This window comes from Citrus sinensis, chromosome 4 (genome assembly GCF_022201045.2).
Source record: "Citrus sinensis cultivar Valencia sweet orange chromosome 4, DVS_A1.0, whole genome shotgun sequence".
Classification (NCBI taxonomy): Eukaryota; Viridiplantae; Streptophyta; class Magnoliopsida; order Sapindales; family Rutaceae; genus Citrus; species Citrus sinensis.
In genome coordinates, this window is record NC_068559.1 from 27210074 (window position 1) to 27229821 (window position 19748).

At 36.5% G+C, this 19748-nt stretch overlaps 4 protein-coding genes across 4 annotated transcripts; 2 read left to right on the forward strand and 2 right to left on the reverse strand.

Annotated features, from left to right (window-relative positions):
- Positions 1-2993: 2993 nt before the first annotated feature.
- On the forward strand, positions 2994-5677 carry LOC102613984 (formin-like protein 4). Its single transcript, XM_006484245.4, has 2 exons — positions 2994-4189; positions 4286-5677. Exons 1-2 carry the CDS (start codon positions 3138-3140, stop codon positions 5592-5594), a joined length of 2361 nt encoding a protein of 786 aa, XP_006484308.1. The 5' UTR covers positions 2994-3137; the 3' UTR covers positions 5595-5677.
- A 1426-nt stretch (positions 5678-7103) lies between these two features.
- LOC102614072 (protein WVD2-like 7) lies at positions 7104-11386 on the reverse strand. Its single transcript, XM_006483693.4, has 7 exons — positions 11065-11386; positions 10176-10832; positions 9652-10095; positions 9474-9535; positions 9081-9177; positions 8558-8668; positions 7104-7666 (listed from the first exon to the last, which is right to left on the reverse strand). The coding sequence occupies exons 1-7, from the start codon at positions 11116-11118 to the stop codon at positions 7637-7639; spliced, it is 1455 nt and encodes a 484-aa protein (XP_006483756.1). The 5' UTR covers positions 11119-11386; the 3' UTR covers positions 7104-7636.
- Positions 11387-13244: 1858 nt separating this feature from the next.
- Positions 13245-14108, forward strand: LOC102613769 (germin-like protein subfamily 1 member 1). Its single transcript, XM_006483692.4, has one exon. It carries the CDS (start codon positions 13285-13287, stop codon positions 13951-13953), a length of 669 nt encoding a protein of 222 aa, XP_006483755.1. The 5' UTR covers positions 13245-13284; the 3' UTR covers positions 13954-14108.
- A 1418-nt stretch (positions 14109-15526) lies between these two features.
- On the reverse strand, positions 15527-17338 carry LOC102613476 (probable galacturonosyltransferase-like 9). The gene has a single exon (XM_006483691.4). It carries the CDS (start codon positions 16910-16912, stop codon positions 15770-15772), a length of 1143 nt encoding a protein of 380 aa, XP_006483754.1. The 5' UTR covers positions 16913-17338; the 3' UTR covers positions 15527-15769.
- Positions 17339-19748: the final 2410 nt, after the last annotated feature.

Below are 19748 nucleotides of genomic sequence, written 5' to 3' on the forward strand. Positions count from 1 at the left end.
TAATAAGGATAAAGGCTCTCTCCACACGCACGTTTGCAGAGGGAGAGGGGTACAAATCCTAGACTGATTTAATTGAACTCGTGTGCGCCCGCGCGTCCTGTGTACGTGAATGTCAGCTCAAAATCATCCAAGTTTGCATGATACGTTTTTAATTTCCTTTTGATTTTTTTTGTAACAATTTAACAGTCTTTGAATTCAAAAGATTTGTATTCCGAAATTCAATTCTTTTGTTGTTGTTACCCACCCACATGAGTATAAAAAGGCACCTTCGCTCTTTTGTTTTTTACACACTGAAACCAGAACACATAGCATTTACAATTTTGTCTTTCCTCCTTTCATCTGTTTTTTCTGATCAAGTTTGCCACTGTTGGTTCGCCGGAATTACATGTATGTGCTTGACCGGAAATTCGTGCCCGTTGTATCCTGGGAAATAGTTACCAGCAGACCTAAAGTATTTTAAAAAATATTTCAATAAGTGGTAAATCTGTTTTAAGGAAACTGACATGTGCAGGCCTCGGGTTTCATTTTCTTTTCCCTGCTGTTTTCCAGTTGTTATTTCCAGTGTTGCTTCTGTTTATTTAACCTGCTGGTTTTATTTGTTTAACTCACTATGTTGTTTTTTCTTACATATATATATTAGTTGGAACAAGATGCTAAACATTCAGCCTTGGTGCTCTACCGCATAGCGCCACCCGAACTTGAGAAATTACAGAAACAACTCAAGGATTTATTGGACACAAGTTATATCCACTTGTCTAAGGCTCCATATATATATATAATAAAGGAGTTTACTAAAGATTTTTATCCTCACTCACCACATTTGTGGGAGGAGAAATAACCTTAACTTTATTAAGATAACAAGTTCACTACTAATAAGATAAAGATTTATCTACTCTAGCTAAGGTAAAATTAATGCTGGACTTCAAAATTGAAAAAAAAAAAGTTAACCAAGCCTTAATTAGGAACACCAATGAAGCCTTTGCCTGGACAAACATTGAGTGATGATACTTAATCCACCCTCTTCATACCCATATTTCACTTTAACTCATTTATTTTTAAATTTATTCTTATTAAAAAATAGTTATTATTATGTATTTTATTTGTACGATGATCATTTTTCTCTTCTAGTAAAATAAGTTGCTAAAATTAAATTTTAACATTGACAACTAAGTCAGCTTTTTTAACTTTATTTACAATTAAATTATTTTTTCACTAGATTTTAAAGATTGTGAGAGAAAAACACAAAAAGAGAATCATAATTCATTTTATTTTCTTCCCTCAACCATCATCATCACTCTCAAATCCATTATCGCCACCAACACCATCACCTATCTTCATCGCTAGCAATCCATCGCCCCCATACAACCTAGAAATCTAAAGATTATTGTCAACAGGACATAGAGGTTTACAAGTTCAGCCGTGCTGATTTTCTGAAGTTAATTGTCTCTAATTTTACTTTGGGAATCTGTTATGTTCTATTTGGAATCGGCTTTCATGTCCTTTTTTGGTTTGAATTTATAATTGCTGCCATTTTCTTGGCAGAGATATAATTCTAGTTTCTGACAACTTAATGGTAGATTGAGGTTTTATTGTAATCAAATGGATCTAGCTGGTCGCTTGCTATTTTTGTTTTGTTTTTGTGCAGTTCCTTGGATATCATGGTCCCTTGGCTAATCATCAACTTGAAAGAGCCTTTCTGGAAGCAGCAACCTATGATATTTGCTACCTCAGGAAATCAGAGATCTAACGGAGAACTATGTGCGCTGGTGGGATGAATTGAGGGTCAAATATCGAATAAATATTTTGAATAGTTTGAAGGCAGCCCAGAGTCAATGATGGGCTTCGAAGAATCCGGATCTGTAGGTCGAATAAGCCCAAGAAATTTTTGGTCAGCTCAATTCAAGGCCCCCAAGCACAACTTATGTTAAAAAAAAAAACATTAATCCAACTTGCAAAGTTACATGACCTTATAATAATCGTTCAGTAATTAATTATCATTATTATTTTCATCTTACTGTCATATAATGAATCATATAGAAATCTCGGAGGACTCATTTTGCTAGAATATATGTCACGCCTAAAGTGAAAATTGAATAGAAAAAAACAGCCCTAGTAATTTTGTGTCGAGCAGGAGGCACAAATTCACACTCATTTTTGGCACTAACATCGCAACTCACAAATGCAAAATTGAAAGAGGAAACCCTCCAGAGATACAAATTCACAGACATAGTATTAGGTTTGACTTTTGACAAATCTTCTCAGGCTGACCATTTCGTTAGTTTTATCTCTTTCACCCACTACTGACTACACAACACGAAGATAAAGTCAACGGAGCGGCCAACGATTCAAAAAAAAAAAAAAAATTTGGTGAGCAGAGCCACTTCCCCTTCTTAGCAGCAATTGGGCCCCCGAAAATCCTTTACTTTGTTTCATACATTTATTTATTTTATCGTTTAGAAAAGGTCTTTGCGAGTGGGTGATCCCAAAAACAAAACTTGATGCAAGGTTGATGCCACAAGTCGGCACCGTATTTTCCTATTACTACTATTATTTTCTGGAAGACACTTTTACAATTTTGATGTCAAAAGTCAAGACCAGGGAAATGTCTTATACAAATGATTAGAAGTTGAGAATTTGATGGTGTCTCGCTCTTGACTTTGTTTATTACGTGTAAGTAACAAAAATCCTCGCCACTATTGCCATGATGACCCGCGCATTATATCGTAAATTTTTGCTTTTGATTTCCTTTTCAATTTAAAATTATTACCAAATTTACCGCTTCAAGAATGATACAGAGGCATAGAATAGAGCACCAATTCAACAACTTGCCCAGCCGCACACAAAAGACCAAATTAGATAGCCCGAATTCAAATTTAAAATACCAAATCGTCCGCTAAGTGCATCATTAACTAAATCTGAAACGAGGCCTTTTTTGTCATTTTATCTTCAAAAAAAATGGCCGCGAAGCAATTAAGATTTTGGTTAGAACAAAATGGGGGAGCAACTAACTTCATATGTTATGTGTTTCTTTGAAACTGTCAAGCAAACCAAAACCCCCCAAAAAGAAGAAGACAACCGAGAATAGAGAAAAATAATAAACTGAAAGATTTTAGTTTCAAATCCATCTGCAAAATTTCATGGCTGTAATATTTCAGCCATGGCTTCTGCTTCTCTATATTCTCATTTCTGTTATTCCCTTTTCATCTTGCCAGCCTCGGAATATTGAAACTTTTTATCCATTTGACCCTCCATCTTCTCCTGCACCATCACCCACTATCACTAGCGATCCTCCGATTACAACTCCATTGCCTCCGCCAAGATCCCCGCAACTAGTCCCTCCGCCGCCATCACTATCGGCACCGCAATCAGGGTCGCCATCGGATAACAAAACCATCGCAAAGGCAGTAGCTGCAACAGCAGCCAGTACTTTATTTATCGCCGTGTTGTTTTTCTTTGCACTTCAAAGATATATTTTACGTAAAAGACAGAGAGTTGGTGATGGTGATCGTAATAATTCCAACGAGGGGCGGCCGTCGAACGAGTTTACAAGATTTGATGGAAACCTCAGGGGGTTGATTGTTGATGAGAATGGGCTGGATGTGCTTTATTGGAGAAAGCTTGAAGAGGGTGACAAGAGAAAGGGCTTTGACAGAGAGATTTTACATAGTCCAAGACATGAGGAAGAAAAGGAACAAGGGATGAGTATTAACAAGTTTGAGGCTGTACAAGAAGTTCCTTTACTCAGAGGAAAGTCTTCATCTTCCCACGTTAAAGTTCAACCAGAAAATGATGATTTGGATCATATCATAACTTCTAAGCCAACTCCAACTCCTGCGCCCTCTGCTCTCAAGACTATTCAAGAAAAGCAACCACCAATTCAACAATCAAACGTTCCGCCACCTCCACCGCCAATTCAGTACAATAAAAGCACTGCAGCACCTCCACCTCCGCCTCCGCCTCCGCCAGTGCCGGCAAAGAAAAATCCTGCTCCACCGCCTCCACCACCATCAATTTTGAAACCGCCTTCTGTTCCGAAAAGGAGTTCAAACGAGGGTCAATTAAAGGACTCTTCTGCCGAGACAGGAAATGGGAATGGCCACGTAAAACTTAAGCCGTTGCACTGGGACAAAGTGAACAAAAATGTTGAACATTCAATGGTGTGGGACAAAATTGATGGTGGTTCTTTTAGGTAATTGTGATTTGCAATTTTAGATGGCGTTAATTTTTTATATGTAAACTGGATCAACCAACTGATTTCTGTAACTCTTGATTGATGTTTTTTCAGGTTTGATGGCGATCTTATGGAAGCACTCTTTGGATATGTTGCCACTAACAGGAGATCACCTACAAGAGAAAGAAACTCAAAGAATTCAACTGGTCCCAATTCACAGGTTATCCTTCTTGATGCTCGCAAGTCTCAGAACACTGCAATTGTCCTAAAATCTTTGGCACTCTCTCGCGGAGAGCTCCTCAGTGCAATCTTGGATGGTAAAGAGCTAAATCCAGAACCTCTTGAAAAGCTGACAAGAGTAGCCCCAACTAAAGAAGAACAATCCAAGATTCTTGATTTCGATGGTGATCCCACAAGGCTTGCTGACGCTGAATCCTTCCACTACCACATTCTGAAAGCTGTTCCCTCAGCTTATACCCGTCTTCATGCCCTGCTATTCAGATCAAATTATGACTCTGAGATTGCCCAATTCAAAGAAACTTTACAAACCCTTGAACTGGGTTGCAAGGAGCTTCGAACTCGAGGACTCTTATTGAAACTTTTAGAGGCAATCCTCAAGGCTGGCAATCGCATGAATGCGGGAACTGCTAGAGGGAATGCGCAAGCTTTCAACCTTACAGCACTTAGAAAGCTCTCTGATGTTAAAAGCACTGATGGGAAAACAACCTTGCTTCACTTTGTGGTAGAAGAAGTTGTTCGAGCTGAGGGAAGACGCTGTGTGATCAACAGGAACCGTAGCTTGAGTCGTAGTGGAAGCAGCAGGAACAGCAGCAGCGGCAGCCTAACTTTTGAAAATTCTACACCAAAGGAGGAAAAAGAGAAGGAATATATGCGGTTGGGTTTGCCCGTAATAGGAGGCCTCAGTGCAGAGTTCTCTAATGTAAAGAAAGCAGCCACAGTAGATTATGATGCCGCTTCAGGAACCTGCTCAACTCTCTCAGCTCGTGTAGTCGAAATCCGAGAGCTTGTGTCCCAATGTGCCGCTGATGGAGGAGGAGGGTTTGTGAAAGAGATGAAAGCGTTTCTTGAAACAGCTGAAAAAGAATTAAATGTTTTGAGAGAAGAGCAAACTAGGGTAAAGGTACTTGTGAGGAAAACTACAGAGTATTACCAAGCAAAAGAGCACAAAGCACATCCACTGCAACTGTTTGTAATAATCAAAGATTTCCTAGGCATGGTTGATCAAGTTTGTATTGAAATTGCTCGAAATATGCAAAAGAGGAGGTCACCATTGACAGGCATTGGATCGTCATCCCCAATATCGCCAGCACAAAGGACTGTGAGGTTTCCAAATTTGCCAGAACATTTCTTCACTGACAAGTCCAGAAGCAATTCTAGTGAGTCAGATTCTGATTCTTGTTGAAGTATATAATTCGTCTTCTAAAGGAAGATTTGTGTATATAGATCTTATGCATTTTTTAAAAAGATTATAAAATTGAAAATAAACGTAACCGAGTGAATTTTTTGAATGCATGAAGCCAACATTTGGTTAATTCAAGAGTATAGCAATGTAGGGCCGTCTTTCACCTATGTACTTTCTCAGTGCAACTGTAACCATTATGGGGTTGAATTTTCAATTTTCTGTCCAGAATGATGGAAGAGTGCAAATCCAATTTATGTTATTATGGAATTCCTTCCAAATTGGTCACGGTCATCGGAAGCTACCATTGACTTAGAAATTGCAAACATTATATATAATTATATATATGTGCATTGAACTAATTATCATTGAGGAAGCATCAGTAGAAGACAACAATGAGCGTATTGGAAAAAAGTACCCCTCGGTGTTGGCGGCAGAGTTTGAATGCCTAGTTTCCGAATTCCAAGTCTGGAAAGAAGAAACAAATTGTTAGTATTATGACACAGATTCCCACGAAGTGATATCATATCCCCCGTTGTGTCAATTAGTTTGAGGGAGGAACCCGATCGCAATTTTTCCTAACTTTTTAGAAGGTTTTTCTAAATTATATTTATTGTAACTTACAATTAATTTTTTAATAACCAAACATAAATGATAGATCAATAGCATTAAATGAACCCGTGGGTAAATTTAATCTGACTGTAACTTACATTAAATATAACTTTAAAAAAAACTTAAAAAAGAACTAGAGATTTTAAAATTTTGAACCAAGTTGCAGATTTTGTAATAAAGGAAATAAGAAAAGTATCTCTGTAACATCTCTATTCTATCGTATTTACATCTAATCACCACAAAAATTTTGACCTTTTTTTTACACCACATTTATTTTTAGACTTGTGTCAATCAACTATTTTGACATTAACAAATGATCATTTTACCCTAAAATGAATTAAAAGATCATTTTATTCTACAAATTTTTAAAAAATAAAATTATTATAATTACAAGAATCTCTTGAATTTAATATAACAAATTAATCTCAAAATATAATATGTTAATTCTTTGTAATTATAAATTCATTTCAAAATTATCATGTTAATTTCATGTAATTATAATTTCATTTAATTTTTGTAATTAAATTAAGTAGAGGGAAGTTTTTTTTAATTTTAATTTTAAGAACAAATTTAACATATTTAAGTATAAGAACAAATTTAATATAACAAATGCCTTCTCTTGGAATCGACTTAACTGATTCGTGTCACCCCACGACGCAGCCTCAAAATGGCTTACATGGTAACTTTCTTTATTCCAAGAGAAAACATTTTCTTCTTCATTCCTTTTTTTTTTTTAATTTTATTTTTGTGAGTTGAGAAAAACCTTTAATTCGATGATTCTCTTTTATACATTTCCATAAATTTTAAACACTTTAATAAGCTTATGAACAAAACCAAAAACGTAACCTCGAATTTAATAGACGGATGACTAGCATTAACCCCCAAAAAAAAAAAAAAAAAAAAAAAAAAAACAGCGTCAACGTTCATATTTGGGTGCAACAGGCACAAGAAGTCCATGCTCTTCCGACATTTTTACAGCTCATTATGCAATACAAAAGCTACTTAAACCTTCTAACAGAACTCCCACATCCCCCTTTTTTTTATTGAGGCTACATATTATATATGGGTGCGGTAGTTCATCGATAAGAGATATCACAGCTTCACTCTCTTCTCTATTTCAACAAATAATGAACAAGGCCCACAAGAAAAGAAGATGACCATTAATAGGATGTTTCATATCCGCAGCCTGTGACTCATCAATGAGTGGTTGGTTTCTCCCCGCTAAGTAATAATATCATGACACACGGCCATGGGCCCTTACACAGAAGCAACGACTTCATATTTTATCTGCTGTCCATTAGATTTAATTACCCTCCAAAGTAGATATGCACATCGTCACATCTTGTGTTCCTTCACCAGACCATTGAAATTGTATTCTTATTTGTGTTTGCTGATGGTGGATACTTGGTGATTTCCAATGAAAGAGACCCAGTTCACCGATGTATCTCATTCTTTAAACCCTCCTGTGAAAATAGACCCATGTCACAATATAGTTTACATTAATAGAAACTTAGAAGACAAAGATAAATTGAAATTTTCATGGGTGGATTCATGACTCCACTCAAAGATCTCAATTGGCAAGACAGATTTGATTATTTTTGTTGTACATCTAGGCACCTTTGTGAGCTAATCTCAGATGACTCAACCAACAAGAGGACATAGCCTTGATCAACTTCTTTGGTTGCTCCAGGCTGACTAAGCTAATAATTGATATAGGGTTACATAAGGCATGGTAGTACATTTCGCACTACTAACTGCATGGAACTTCCTGGAAGTACGGCTTGAAAATTCCAAGAGTTGGAGATATATTAGTGGACATAGAAAATATTTCTCACTAGTTTTCAAAGTGACTCATAAAAAGTACATTAACTTGAGTTTTAAACAAAGATTGCAGATAAATATGGCAGCTTAAACAGGCACCTCAATTAACGCGTAAGAGCCAAACCACCAAGTAAATACTTCCGCAGATCCACTCAAATACTAATGACTAATGAGCCAAAACTGCTTCCTGGCCCACATAGCCAATAGATCTCACTCGAGAAGTGATAAATCATGTAAATCTTTGTATTCCTCCACTTGGCAAGCACTAGACTCAGGGTAACAGCGAAGCGTAAAATCTAGTCAATCGGTTCATCTACCACCACGGATAATAAGTCGGGTACTAACTTCACCTTAAATTAAGATTTTTATTCTACTCGTGTAGAGATAATATTTGTCAAATCACAAAGCTATACCAAGGTGATTTCACATTGACACCAGGTGATATCTATAAAGTAATCAGTCTGTCCCTTGGAATGAGGATACTCATTTGGATAGTTTGCCAGCATATGTAATGATAATATGACATGACATACCTTATTTAAACAGCCTTTCAATATCTTTTGTTCAGGATATAAACTTGGCGCTGATCTGGCTTTGGAACTTGAGTTCTGCCTTACCTTTTTGATATCCACTTCTTTATTCTCCTGTGTCAAGCATGTGGAGCTCAGGAAAGCAATTTACACACACACACACACATTTATATACAATGGATATCGACAGATAGAAAAGTTTTTCGTATAGTGTGAAAGTGGGAATGAAAGGTAATCCACCAGTTCCTATAGAATTTAATTGATTCCAATAAGCTTATGATGCGACTTTTAACAAATGACAAGGATGGAAAGACTGTCTTCACTATGAAAAACATAAAATGCACCCTTGATTTTGTATGGGGGCAAAGTCTCTCTGCATCTCTAGCATTGGATTTTTCCTCCAAGTTCTTGGAAAACAGAATACAATAGTTGAGATTACCATAAAGGCTTCAATTTTTCAAAATCAAATGAATCTGAGTGCTAGCAAATGACTCGCAGAGAGAGAAGGGAAGTGTTGACCAATTACCTCTCTCCTTTTCTCGGCCCTTTCATCACTTTTCAATGATAAAGAAGATGGGGCAGCCTTAGCAGATTTTTTCTCCACACCAGCTGCTTTGAAAGACCTATCCAAACCAACCAAAGCAAAATTGAATTTTCCCAAAATGAAAATTGGCATTACTGGACATTGGACAACAACAGAACTGTAGCTAAGGGGCACAAAGCAATAATTTTCAGACCATTCGTCAATGGATTATAACAAACTGAGCCAAGTGAAGCTGTGTTTTGGGTCATAACTAATTTAGACAGATCCATGATTTGAGTAAATGAATTTGCTAACTCTCACACACAAACACAAATGCAAGCATAAAACAGTACCTACACTCATCAGCAGAGAAAAGTGTAAAAATAGAAATATTACCCTGCATTCTCTTTCCGGGGAGTCAAAGAGGGAACCCTTGGTTCGGCTCCCTTTGCAGTCACCTGTGCAATTTCACAGTGGAAAAAAAAATTCACAAAGTCAATAAGACCATTTCACGGGAAAAATGAGAGAAACATGAACAGGCCTTTTGCATGGGAAATATAATAGTATCATAAACCTGCTTTGGTGCTGGCGATCGCTCTTCTTTAGAAGATTTCAACTGATTGTAATTGTTTTGAAATGTCTTAAAAGCTCGCTTGACAATGTCCTTATCCCCCATTTTCTCCATAATGAGAGACTTTCTAGTTGTGGTAAGAGAAACTGGATCAGAACTTGATGGGCCCAGACTCAGAGATATGTGCAAGGACTTAGGAGCCACTTTCTTGCTTTCTCCTGCAGAAAGATTCTTGCTTCTTGGTAAAGATGAACCATTTCCTATCTTTGTTGAAGATCTTGATGAAGATAGAGTAGACATAGGGGTTGGCTTTGACACTTTGGGGGTTGAAAGATGCGGTGACTTAGCTATTCTTGATGCCTTAGTTATAGGTGAGGACTTTGCAGCAGGTGATGCTGGTTTCTTCTTTATCTTAGAAATGTTTTTCTCCTTATTCACCGGTGCAATCTAAATTAAGAATTTTGAAAAATAAATATAAGAAGAGACACCAAATTAACCAAACAACCAATTAATATACAAAAGTTTACCTTATGAGAATTCTTTGGATGATCCAACTTCACGTTTTCTTCTTTAACATTTGTAGCAGGTTCCATTTCCTTTTCCTGTAACTCCTTTACAATGACCATCCGCATGGAACTATTTTCCACATCTTCTTTCACTGTAACAACCACAGCTTCTTCTGGTTTGTTTGATGTCGGACTTTCTAATCTGCTTTTCTCCTCTTTCACTCTCTCAACTGGCGAGCTTTGACACTCCACTTTAATTGCAGCATCCCCACCAGGCTGATCAACAGGCATTCCCCTCACTTCATTAACCAAGCTGGTTTCTGGGTAAACTATATCATCAGACCTTTGATGATCAGATATATCAGATTCTGATTTGTTCTTGCAATTGTCTGCCATCAGATCTCCACAAGTTTGATTATCTAACCTTGAGGAATCATTGTCCATTTGCTTCTCCTGATCCAGCAGCTCAGCCTTTCTTGCAGCAATCTTCTTGTAATGAGCTTCAAAGTAGGCTGCTTTCTTAGCTACTGATCCCGGTGTTGCACACTTCTCAACCTCTTCCAAATACTTATTAGGTGAAAAAGATGACCACTTTTCCCAAGACAGTGAATCATTCTCAAATCTACCAAAAGAAACCGACACTTCGAGGACAGGATTTGAGGGAACTGCCTTTCCCATCTGTTTACATAACACAAAAACCAAAATCCAAGAATACTTTCAAAGATCTAAGCAAGAAACAGGGCGACAACTCATAACAACAAAAACAGCATGGGAATTTAGAAATCACGTGTTCAGCAAATCAACGGTATACAAACAAACAAAACAGATTCAAGAACGAATAATGGGAATTGAAGTAAGCAAATGGGACATTCCATTTTATAATTCATTACATGGACAAGAGGGTATGTACCTTATCTTCAAGATTTAGACTTGAAGGTGAAGCATCCAATATTGATTCACCCATTAGTTTTCAGAAGCAAAGCTGAATTACCACACAAAGAAACAAACTTTGTACTACATGGACTTAACTGGCATGAATAAGACATCAATCCACTGGATCACACTATGAGACCAAGAATGAGCAGCTTACAATAAAGACAAAAAGAAATAGAACTTTAAAATATATAACTAGTGAAGAAGAAAGCTAGGCACCCACATGGGCTCTGTGGTGCTGTGTTCTACTCTTTTTTCAATGCTTCTATTATCACTTGATTTCCACCTTTTTACGGTAATGAAACCATTTGTCTGTTCTATTGCTTCTAGAAACTCCTATAGCTTAAAACTCAATCATTTTAATAAAAGAAACAAAAATGGGAAAATAAGGATAAAAGAGAGAGAGAGAGAGAGAGAGAGAGAGAGAGAGAGAGAGAGAGAACAAGTTGTTCAAAAGTAGAAATAACTCTCAAACCACATTATATTTCCAATGAAGATTTTAGCTTTTTATTTTTACTAGTAACGTTTCACAGTGAATTAAAAAAAAAAAAACTTTATTGCTGAGAAAATATATAGTTGCAATATTTAATGAATCATTGAAGATTAGTTGAATCAAATTTGGAGATTCAACAAATCAAGAGTGGGTGCATTGATTAAAGAAAGATTCACAACTAATCTAAGCAACTTTTCAATTATTTATGGTCTTACGAATAGATTTTGAGTCAAGATCCATTTTTTTCCCCCTTGAGAAGTTATGAGGGAGAAGTTAAAGATCCAATTGAGAGAGAAGTTTAGAGAGATCAAAGACAATATAAGCTTGCAAGGCCCACTTGGAAAAGTGAGAGTGAAGTAGAAAGGTTGAGCGTCTGTGATGAGAGCTGCACGGACACTCGACCCAACAGGTGACACAGCTCTCCGAATTTAATACTTTATCGAAAAATTCTATACTATCGTAATAAAAATTACGGTATTAATATCGTGATAAAGATAAATATTATAAATTATAAATAAAATTAATAATTATAAAATAAAATTAATAAATTCATACAACATTATTAATTATTTAAAAAATTAACATTGTTTCTACAGAATTTTAGTAAAAAAATATTTTATTCATTTACAAAAAAATATTTTCTATAATTAAATAAAGAAAAAATTACTCATTAATTAAACAAAAAATTTTACTAAAAAAAGTAGAATGAGTTTTATTGAATTCGTTTAACCATAAATTCTATATTTATTCTAGTATATTTGTATACTTTTTTCCCTATTTTCTATAATAATATCTATTTATTATACAAGTTAATGAAGCACAATTATTTATCTTAATATGGATTACATGTATTACATAAATGTGTATTACATAAATGCATAACTAGCATTATTCAATTTAAATAAAAGAATCAATAAATATATAAGATAATAAACATTATAATGAGTTTTTAGTTTACATATTTTTTTTTAGTAACTCTTATATTAGCTTTACTTATTTTACATTTTATTCATAAGTTTTAGGTATAATCTACAAAATTTATATTTTATTTTGCACTTAATGTTATTTTACTTGTTTTATGCTATATTTTTGAGTTTTTATTTTATTTATCAGTAATACATTAATTTACCAGCTTTATAGTAATTTACTAGTTTTATCTTTCTTTTACAAATTTTATGTTCTATTTCTAAAATTTGTATTTTATTTTACAATTAGTATTAATTTACTAATTTTATATTATATTTGTAAGCATTAGTAAATTAGTGACGTTATGTTCAATCAATTGCATCGCCTAATACTTTAATCTCTGTGTACATATTTGCTTTTCTATTTTATTTTCATTTTTCTTTCTCTTTCTCTTTCAGCGGGAGGCAAGTGGGAGTCTACTAAGCAGTGCCATTGCTTTAAGGCCAGTCTACGTACAGAAGGAGTAATTAGGCTTTCACAATTTTAAGCACGTCACTGACTGATCCGGGACTGTGATGGTTTCATTTTATTTCCTTTTTGCTTGCCTTGATTTTTCATCTTCGAATGCCCAAAACCTTAAGCTACTCAATCACTTCTGTTCCACATGAATAAATTCTAGTTTCAATCTAAAATATCATTGTCTAACACCTACTATATATAAGTTTCTTTGCTTATTGAAATTCACACATACCCATAAACCAAAATATAACTGTCATTTCTCACAACAAAAAAGCAACTATGAAAATCAGCTCTAAGACGATCCAATTGTTCCTTTATTCCCTAGCTCTTCTACTAAGCCTAGCAAAAACAGATCCACCTCCGCTACAAGATTTTTGCATTGCAGACACGGCATCACCTTCATTATTTTACAACAATGGGGTACCATGTCTCAATCCAAACTCGGCAGTTTCTTCCCATTTTGTCACATCAGCTCTAGCTAAGCCTGGCAAGACAAGTGGTAACATATTTGGGTTCAATGCCACCCTCACCAACACTAAAAATTTACCTGGGGTCAACACAATGGGCCTGACCATGGCCCGTATTGACATTGCTGCTAACGGGATCGTGCCACCGCACACCCACCCACGGGCCTCGGAGGTGACCATATGCCTTAAGGGAGCACTACTTGTAGGCTTTGTGGATACGTTGGGTCGTCTCTTCACGCAACAATTGCGGCCCGGTGACTCGTTTGTGTTCCCTAAAGGCTTGATTCATTTTCTCTACAACATGGACTCCTCAAAGCCTGCATTAGCCCTATCTGGGCTCAGTAGCCAAAACCCTGGACTCCAAATGACTTCGATGGCTACATTCGCTTCCAAACCACCAATCCCTGATGAAGTTTTAAAGAAAGCTTTTCAAATTACCAGTCAAGATATCTCCATAATAAGGAAAAACCTCGGTGGCTGACCATTCTTTTGAGTAGACTCGATCATAAAGTCCTAATATATTTATTGTACACATATATTCTTGAAGTACGTATATAGTGCTGGTAGCCACTGGAAAGTTGGCTTTGTTTATTACACATCACATGAAATAGACTTGCCAACAGTGGCGTTAATCAAGGAGCTTATTTAATGGGTAAATCAAGGTTGCGTATAACAATAAATAAATAATATTTGAGTGAATCGAGGGAAAAAGAATCCTGATAAAGCAATTGGGTCTTGATCCAGTTGACAACTTGATGTCATGCAATTCGACGTCGTTTAGTTTACCAAGATGAAAAAATGAGAGAGAAACGACGAAGCACAACACAAGGTCAAGGACTTTTTGGCTATTGGCATGGGAGCTGCTTTTCCCGTTCCTTGCAATCAAAGCACCATATCCCTTGTTAACCTGAGCAAGAAACGCAATGATAACAAACTATAAGGGGAAAGGTATAAATTCGGATATCTTCAACGCCACGACTGTACAAATAGGTTTGAGAAAACACTAACTACCACTTATGAATTAATTATGTGTTATTACCACAATCTCCTGTTTCAATAACAACAAATTCTCAGCAACGGACCCTAAGGACGTGGTCGGGTTGGTTGCAGTGCAGTTGTAATCTCTACTAGAACTCAGATTTGATTCTTAGAAATGATAAAAGAGGTAAAAAATGTATTTGAACTTACTCACCCCTTTATCTTTTAAAAAAAAAAATCTCAGCAACGGAAAAAAGGCATTGTTGACTTGAGAATTGACGGCACAGCATAAAATTTGTTGCATAAACTGTATGGGTAAATCCAATAATCATTTCCAGGATTATCTAGTTCCCAGGATTATGTGTCTACATTATACACCATGAGGCATGTGACCCCATATTAGTTATCAAGTCAAAATACATACGTAATGTAGTAAGTAATTGCAATTACCTATCGTTTTTCCTCTTTTTTTTTAAATTTTTTTTTTAAAAAAAATCTCTCCAAAAGCATAGGTTGGCTGTCAACGAAATGCTTTTGTGGCCTTACTAAAAATGAGCCTTTGAACCAGTCGAGCAGCCCTCAAGACACATAACTAGAAACATAAGGACGGACTTGGCGTAGATGGGTAGTTGACAAAGACACTTTACTAATGCCAGGACACGTGTAAAGAGAAGATGGCCAAGTCAAATATCATCTGGATTATTTAATGGAAAAGGCCAGGCCCCACCAACACAATTTTAGTTATCAACGTGTAAATTCTCTCCAACGCAACACAACAAACAATACTTCGTGGGGTCCAGAGGGAGAGTGGTTGAAAAATACAAACAACGAACCTGTCAATAAAGGCACAATTGGTAGAGCCCCCGTGAATTTCCTGAGTTGGCCAGTTCACACAAACAGACACAGATACAGTCACAGCTAAGCTATACAGACATTGATGGACAAAATGTGTTTGCTTCCTAATTCGCCGAATCATTACACCGCCTGAATCTTGTAATCAATCTTCAAACTGATCACCGCCTGTTGACTCGTTAACGAATTTACAGTAAGATTAAAAAAAAAAAACTTAAAAAAAGTGAACAACAAAGAACAACTGCAGTCTATTATTATTATTATTCTCCTTAATCATGTATGTTGAGTAACTCATACATACGCAATGAAATCAATCCATCAAAATTGTTCCATACACAGGAACACAGAGTAAAAAATTCAAGGAATAATAATGAACAAAGAATCCCCAAATCCCATCATCAATCCCTAACCAATCTGTACAAATCTATCAAAGAATATGGCTAGTGAAAAAAAAAAAAAAAGAATTGTTACAAAAAACTGGAAAAACCAATCAATGAAGAAGAAGAAGGCGGAAACAAGACTGAAGACTGATGATGATCTTTGATTCTGTTACTATGCTTGAAAAGATCGTACGGCTCCCAAAGGTAATCAAGCGGACAAGGCTGCTTATTATCAAGTCTCACCCAAGGCTTCCCCTTTCCACTCCAATGTAACAAACTAACCGGACCGGGATGCAACGACCGGCAACTTCCTTTCACATTATCACCCCCTAAGCCGTGCTGATTCCACCGGTGATCGATCGCCTCCACATTGCCGGCGAACACCAGCAAGAACGGCGGCAAAGAACCCAGATCATAAATCCTTTTTCTTCTTTGTATTTCCATCCAGTTCTCAATTCTTTTTCTGTAATTTCCCTCACGCCACCTAACCAAATCCATCACCATCACGCCCGTGTTAAAATAACAAGGTTTCCTCGACCCGAATACCCGGGAAAGAAGCGGGTCGGACCAGAAGTTGTCGGTGAAGTATTTTGTGAAGTTTGCGTGGCAATATTCGGGTGCCCCGATGATTTTGGACTTCGTTAAAGTAATGTCCCAGAGTTTGTGAATGTCGTCGACGAGAACGAGGTCTGAGTCGATGTAAATGACTCGGTCAACGCAAGGATCCAGGATGTCGCCGAGGTAGTTTCTCGCGTAGTTCAATGGGTTCTCTAAGGCTTCGCGAATTGAAGATGAGATCAAGTTTATAACTGTGTCTTCGCGGAAAATGTATACTTTGAAGTTGAGCGAAGGGAACGTGGATCGGACGAGTTGAGTCAAGACTCTGGGGCTAGCAGAGTCGAACTCGGCTGAGATGAAATGGAAGAAGATGTTCTCCGGGCAAGAGGCGTGTTTGAGAGCTGAATGGACGGCTGCGATGGAGCCACGCAGGTACTCGGAATCTAGAGTCATGGCGACGTGGACTAAAGACGGGTCACATGACGACGTTATCTTATTGGCTGACACCGGACAGCCTCTGCCGTTGCGGTAGTCGGGTGCCTCAGTGAACAGGTCAAACCCCAAGAAATCTCCGCCGTCGATTGATCGAGACGGTATAGAACGAATCCCGAGACAAAACGGTGCGGATAGTACGAGCAACACGGCGACGTATTGTCGGAAACCGACCATCATTTATTTCTTTAATTTTTTTTTTTCTGTTTTCCCCTCCTTTCTGAACAAGAAACGGATTCTTGGGTCCTTGAAAGAGAATAAAGAAAAAGGGAATGGAGTTATAGGATAGTAGTGATTTGCATTGTACTGATAAGGAAAGTGCAAAGCAGTAAATGGAAAATGATCGTTCTAGGGGTTGTGAGTTGGGTCTGGAAAATGAAAAGATAACAAATCAACACGGCGTTGATAATTCTTTCTTCTTGAAAGTGCTTTGCAAGCAATACGCGGTTTTGTTTTCGCTTTGAATTTGAGCCTTGGGTGCAGAGAAAGAGGAGATACTGCGTGCCTCTCTCTCTCTCTCTCTCTCTCTCTGGGGAATTAGCTTCGTTAAATATATTGGGGGTAATTGAAGGCGAAGGAAAGAAGAACAATAATAAAGTTTTAATTTTTTAGTGCTGTGCAAAGACGCGCTGTTGAAGCGCGTGGAGTTGGCTATGATGAGAAATTGTATCTGTTAATGTGGAAGTTTTTTGAATTTAGCATGTGTAACGTATTTACGCGGTACTTAACTAATCTCTAAAATGATCGTCAGGAAGGAAGGATCAATTGGTATTTCGTTTTCTCGTTTTTTTCCATTTGGGGTTCATGCGCCGCTCATATTAAATTCTATGGCCAAATCTTGGTAAATTTACCGGAGGAAAATTGGGTGTTTGTGGTCAACGAATAATGCTTATGCTTTTTTTTTTTTTGCTATTTTCTTTTTCCATCATATTGGAATTGGATTGTGTTGGATTTCTCTATGATTCTTTTCCTTAACAAATTATTTCTCTTGTCTTTATTATGTTAGTTTTTAGGTGAATTTTCACGATATTTCTTTGAATTAATACGAGGTCTTATGGACTTCAAAAAAACAAGGATAGGGATAATCTCAGCAGTTTATTTTGGATGTAGTTTCTAAGAATCAATTTTGTTTAGAACGAAATTTTTATTAAGGAAGTAAATAATAAAAATGTCCATTTGATTTGATTCCTTTTTAAAAAAATTGGACAATTTATTATAATTAATGTCGTCGTCATAAATGAAACTCTTCAAATGCCGTCTCAAATTAGTCAATTTTGGTTTTTGACAGTTGGATTTAATGACTTTGATTGTCTACAGAAGTTAAATAAGGCACTAAATATGGATATGCATTGATTAGCACAGTGGATAAAAAAGAAAAGACCACGCTTTGAAAGAGGAAAAATAATGATACCTTGAAGCCAATAGTGCAATGCCAGTTCGCACAATGGAAAGCGACGAAGATGGTGAGGTTATCAGTAAGCACTTTCCCCATTCTGCTCATATTCTTTGCCCCCAATTATGCACTGCCAGCTGTGCCTCAAATGTAGCCAGCTGGTGATGCCAATTCTTTGATACTGATCACTGATGTTGATAGCTGAGATCAGTCTGTCAGGACCGACAGCTCTATCATTGATTGGCTAATCGGGGGTTCTTCGCCAACGTGATCACGTGCTTCCGAATGTGCTTTTGTTTCCTCTTTGGTTGGTACCTTCATGCTGCCACGGCGCCGTATTATTTCTTCTGCATACCGCCGCTTAAGACTTGCACTATTACTCCACAAATCCCCCCCCCCTTCTGTTTTTTTAAGGAAAATGTTTCTCTCTCCAGTCTCCCCTAAATTGTAGAAAGATTTTTTCGGTTTCATAAATTATCCAGTGGAGGAAGGAAATAAATTTGTTATTGGAACATTGGTAAAATTTTAGAAAGACAGAAATGGTAGTATTGTAATATGATGAATGCTGTTATTTTATATATATTACAATATTACTGCAGCAATGATAGCACTTATATTTTTGTCTTTTTGTTATCTTATTATTGTTCAAATAGTAATACTCGTGTAAAAAATATTCACCATTTAAAGAGCAACACAAAAATGTACAATTCGATGAAAGCCACCGCACTTCACACTCGCATATTAGTTATTTATAGAAATCAATGGCCATTATTAAAATATGAAAATAAAAACTTAGGTTGTATCGTAATAGATTTATTAAAATTAATCTTAATATATCCTTAATTATAAATATTAATAGATTTTTAATTGAAATTATACTTGAACAGAAAACACTCCGTTAATTCATTGCAATTATTTGAATAAATTAGACTATGTCTTTTGATTTTACACTTTGATTTTTTTTTTTTTGGAAAGATAAATTGACTTTGTTTTGAGAAATTAAAGAGAATTGTAAGTTGAGTGCGCGTGAAGATTTAGAATTAGCCTGTGTTTGGTTGAAGTATGATTGTATGAAGGGAGTAGTAGACTTTCCGCCTCACGAACAATGATTTGTAGTAAGTTCTTGAAAAAATGTTTCGGTTTTGTATCATTTTCGTCCAACCTAACACGTATTTCAATTGTAATCACTTTTCTCTATCAAAGAAAAAAAAAAAAACTGTCAAATCACTTTTCGTTGTCACGTTCATACGTGTCAAGAGGCAGTGATTCTGTTGTGCACCAGGGCAGGTTTTGATTCGTTCATAGAACAACGACCTGGAAAATGTAAAACGAGTAAACGATGCCCCGTCCAATAAGCTGCAACTTCTTTTTTTTTTTTCCCTTAATTTTTCCTTTTTACTTAACAAAATCTCGGTACTATAACGTTGGTTGATCTAAATTTTGTTAAAAAGAAAATACAGAAGTTGGGTACTTTCGCACTTGGGTTGGTGCGTGACCTTTCTTTTTTTGCTTACTTTTAATGAACAGGTAATGTAAGGTGGAGAGAATTGATTTAAAAAAGAGCCAAGTGAACTAACAGTTTGTTTCTATATTGGTAGGAAGGAGATTCCCTGTAGTGTGCGA

Bases quoted from the DNA above. Each gene is read 5' to 3' on its own strand.
- LOC102613476 (XM_006483691.4), bottom strand. From the start codon at position 16,912: ATGATGGTCGGTTTCCGACAATACGTCGCCGTGTTGCTCGTACTATCC.
- LOC102613984 (XM_006484245.4), top strand. From the start codon at position 3,138: ATGGCTGTAATATTTCAGCCATGGCTTCTGCTTCTCTATATTCTCATT. The intron at 4,190-4,285 runs GTAATTGTGATT...ATGTTTTTTCAG, and splicing joins ATTGATGGTGGTTCTTTTAG to GTTTGATGGCGATCTTATGG.
- LOC102613769 (XM_006483692.4), top strand. From the start codon at position 13,285: ATGAAAATCAGCTCTAAGACGATCCAATTGTTCCTTTATTCCCTAGCT.
- LOC102614072 (XM_006483693.4), bottom strand. From the start codon at position 11,118: ATGGGTGAATCAATATTGGATGCTTCACCTTCAAGTCTAAATCTTGAA. The intron at 10,096-10,175 runs GTAAACTTTTGT...TTCTTAATTTAG, and splicing joins ATCCAAAGAATTCTCATAAG to ATTGCACCGGTGAATAAGGA. The intron at 8,669-9,080 runs GTAATTGGTCAA...TGCTTGACACAG, and splicing joins GGGCCGAGAAAAGGAGAGAG to GAGAATAAAGAAGTGGATAT.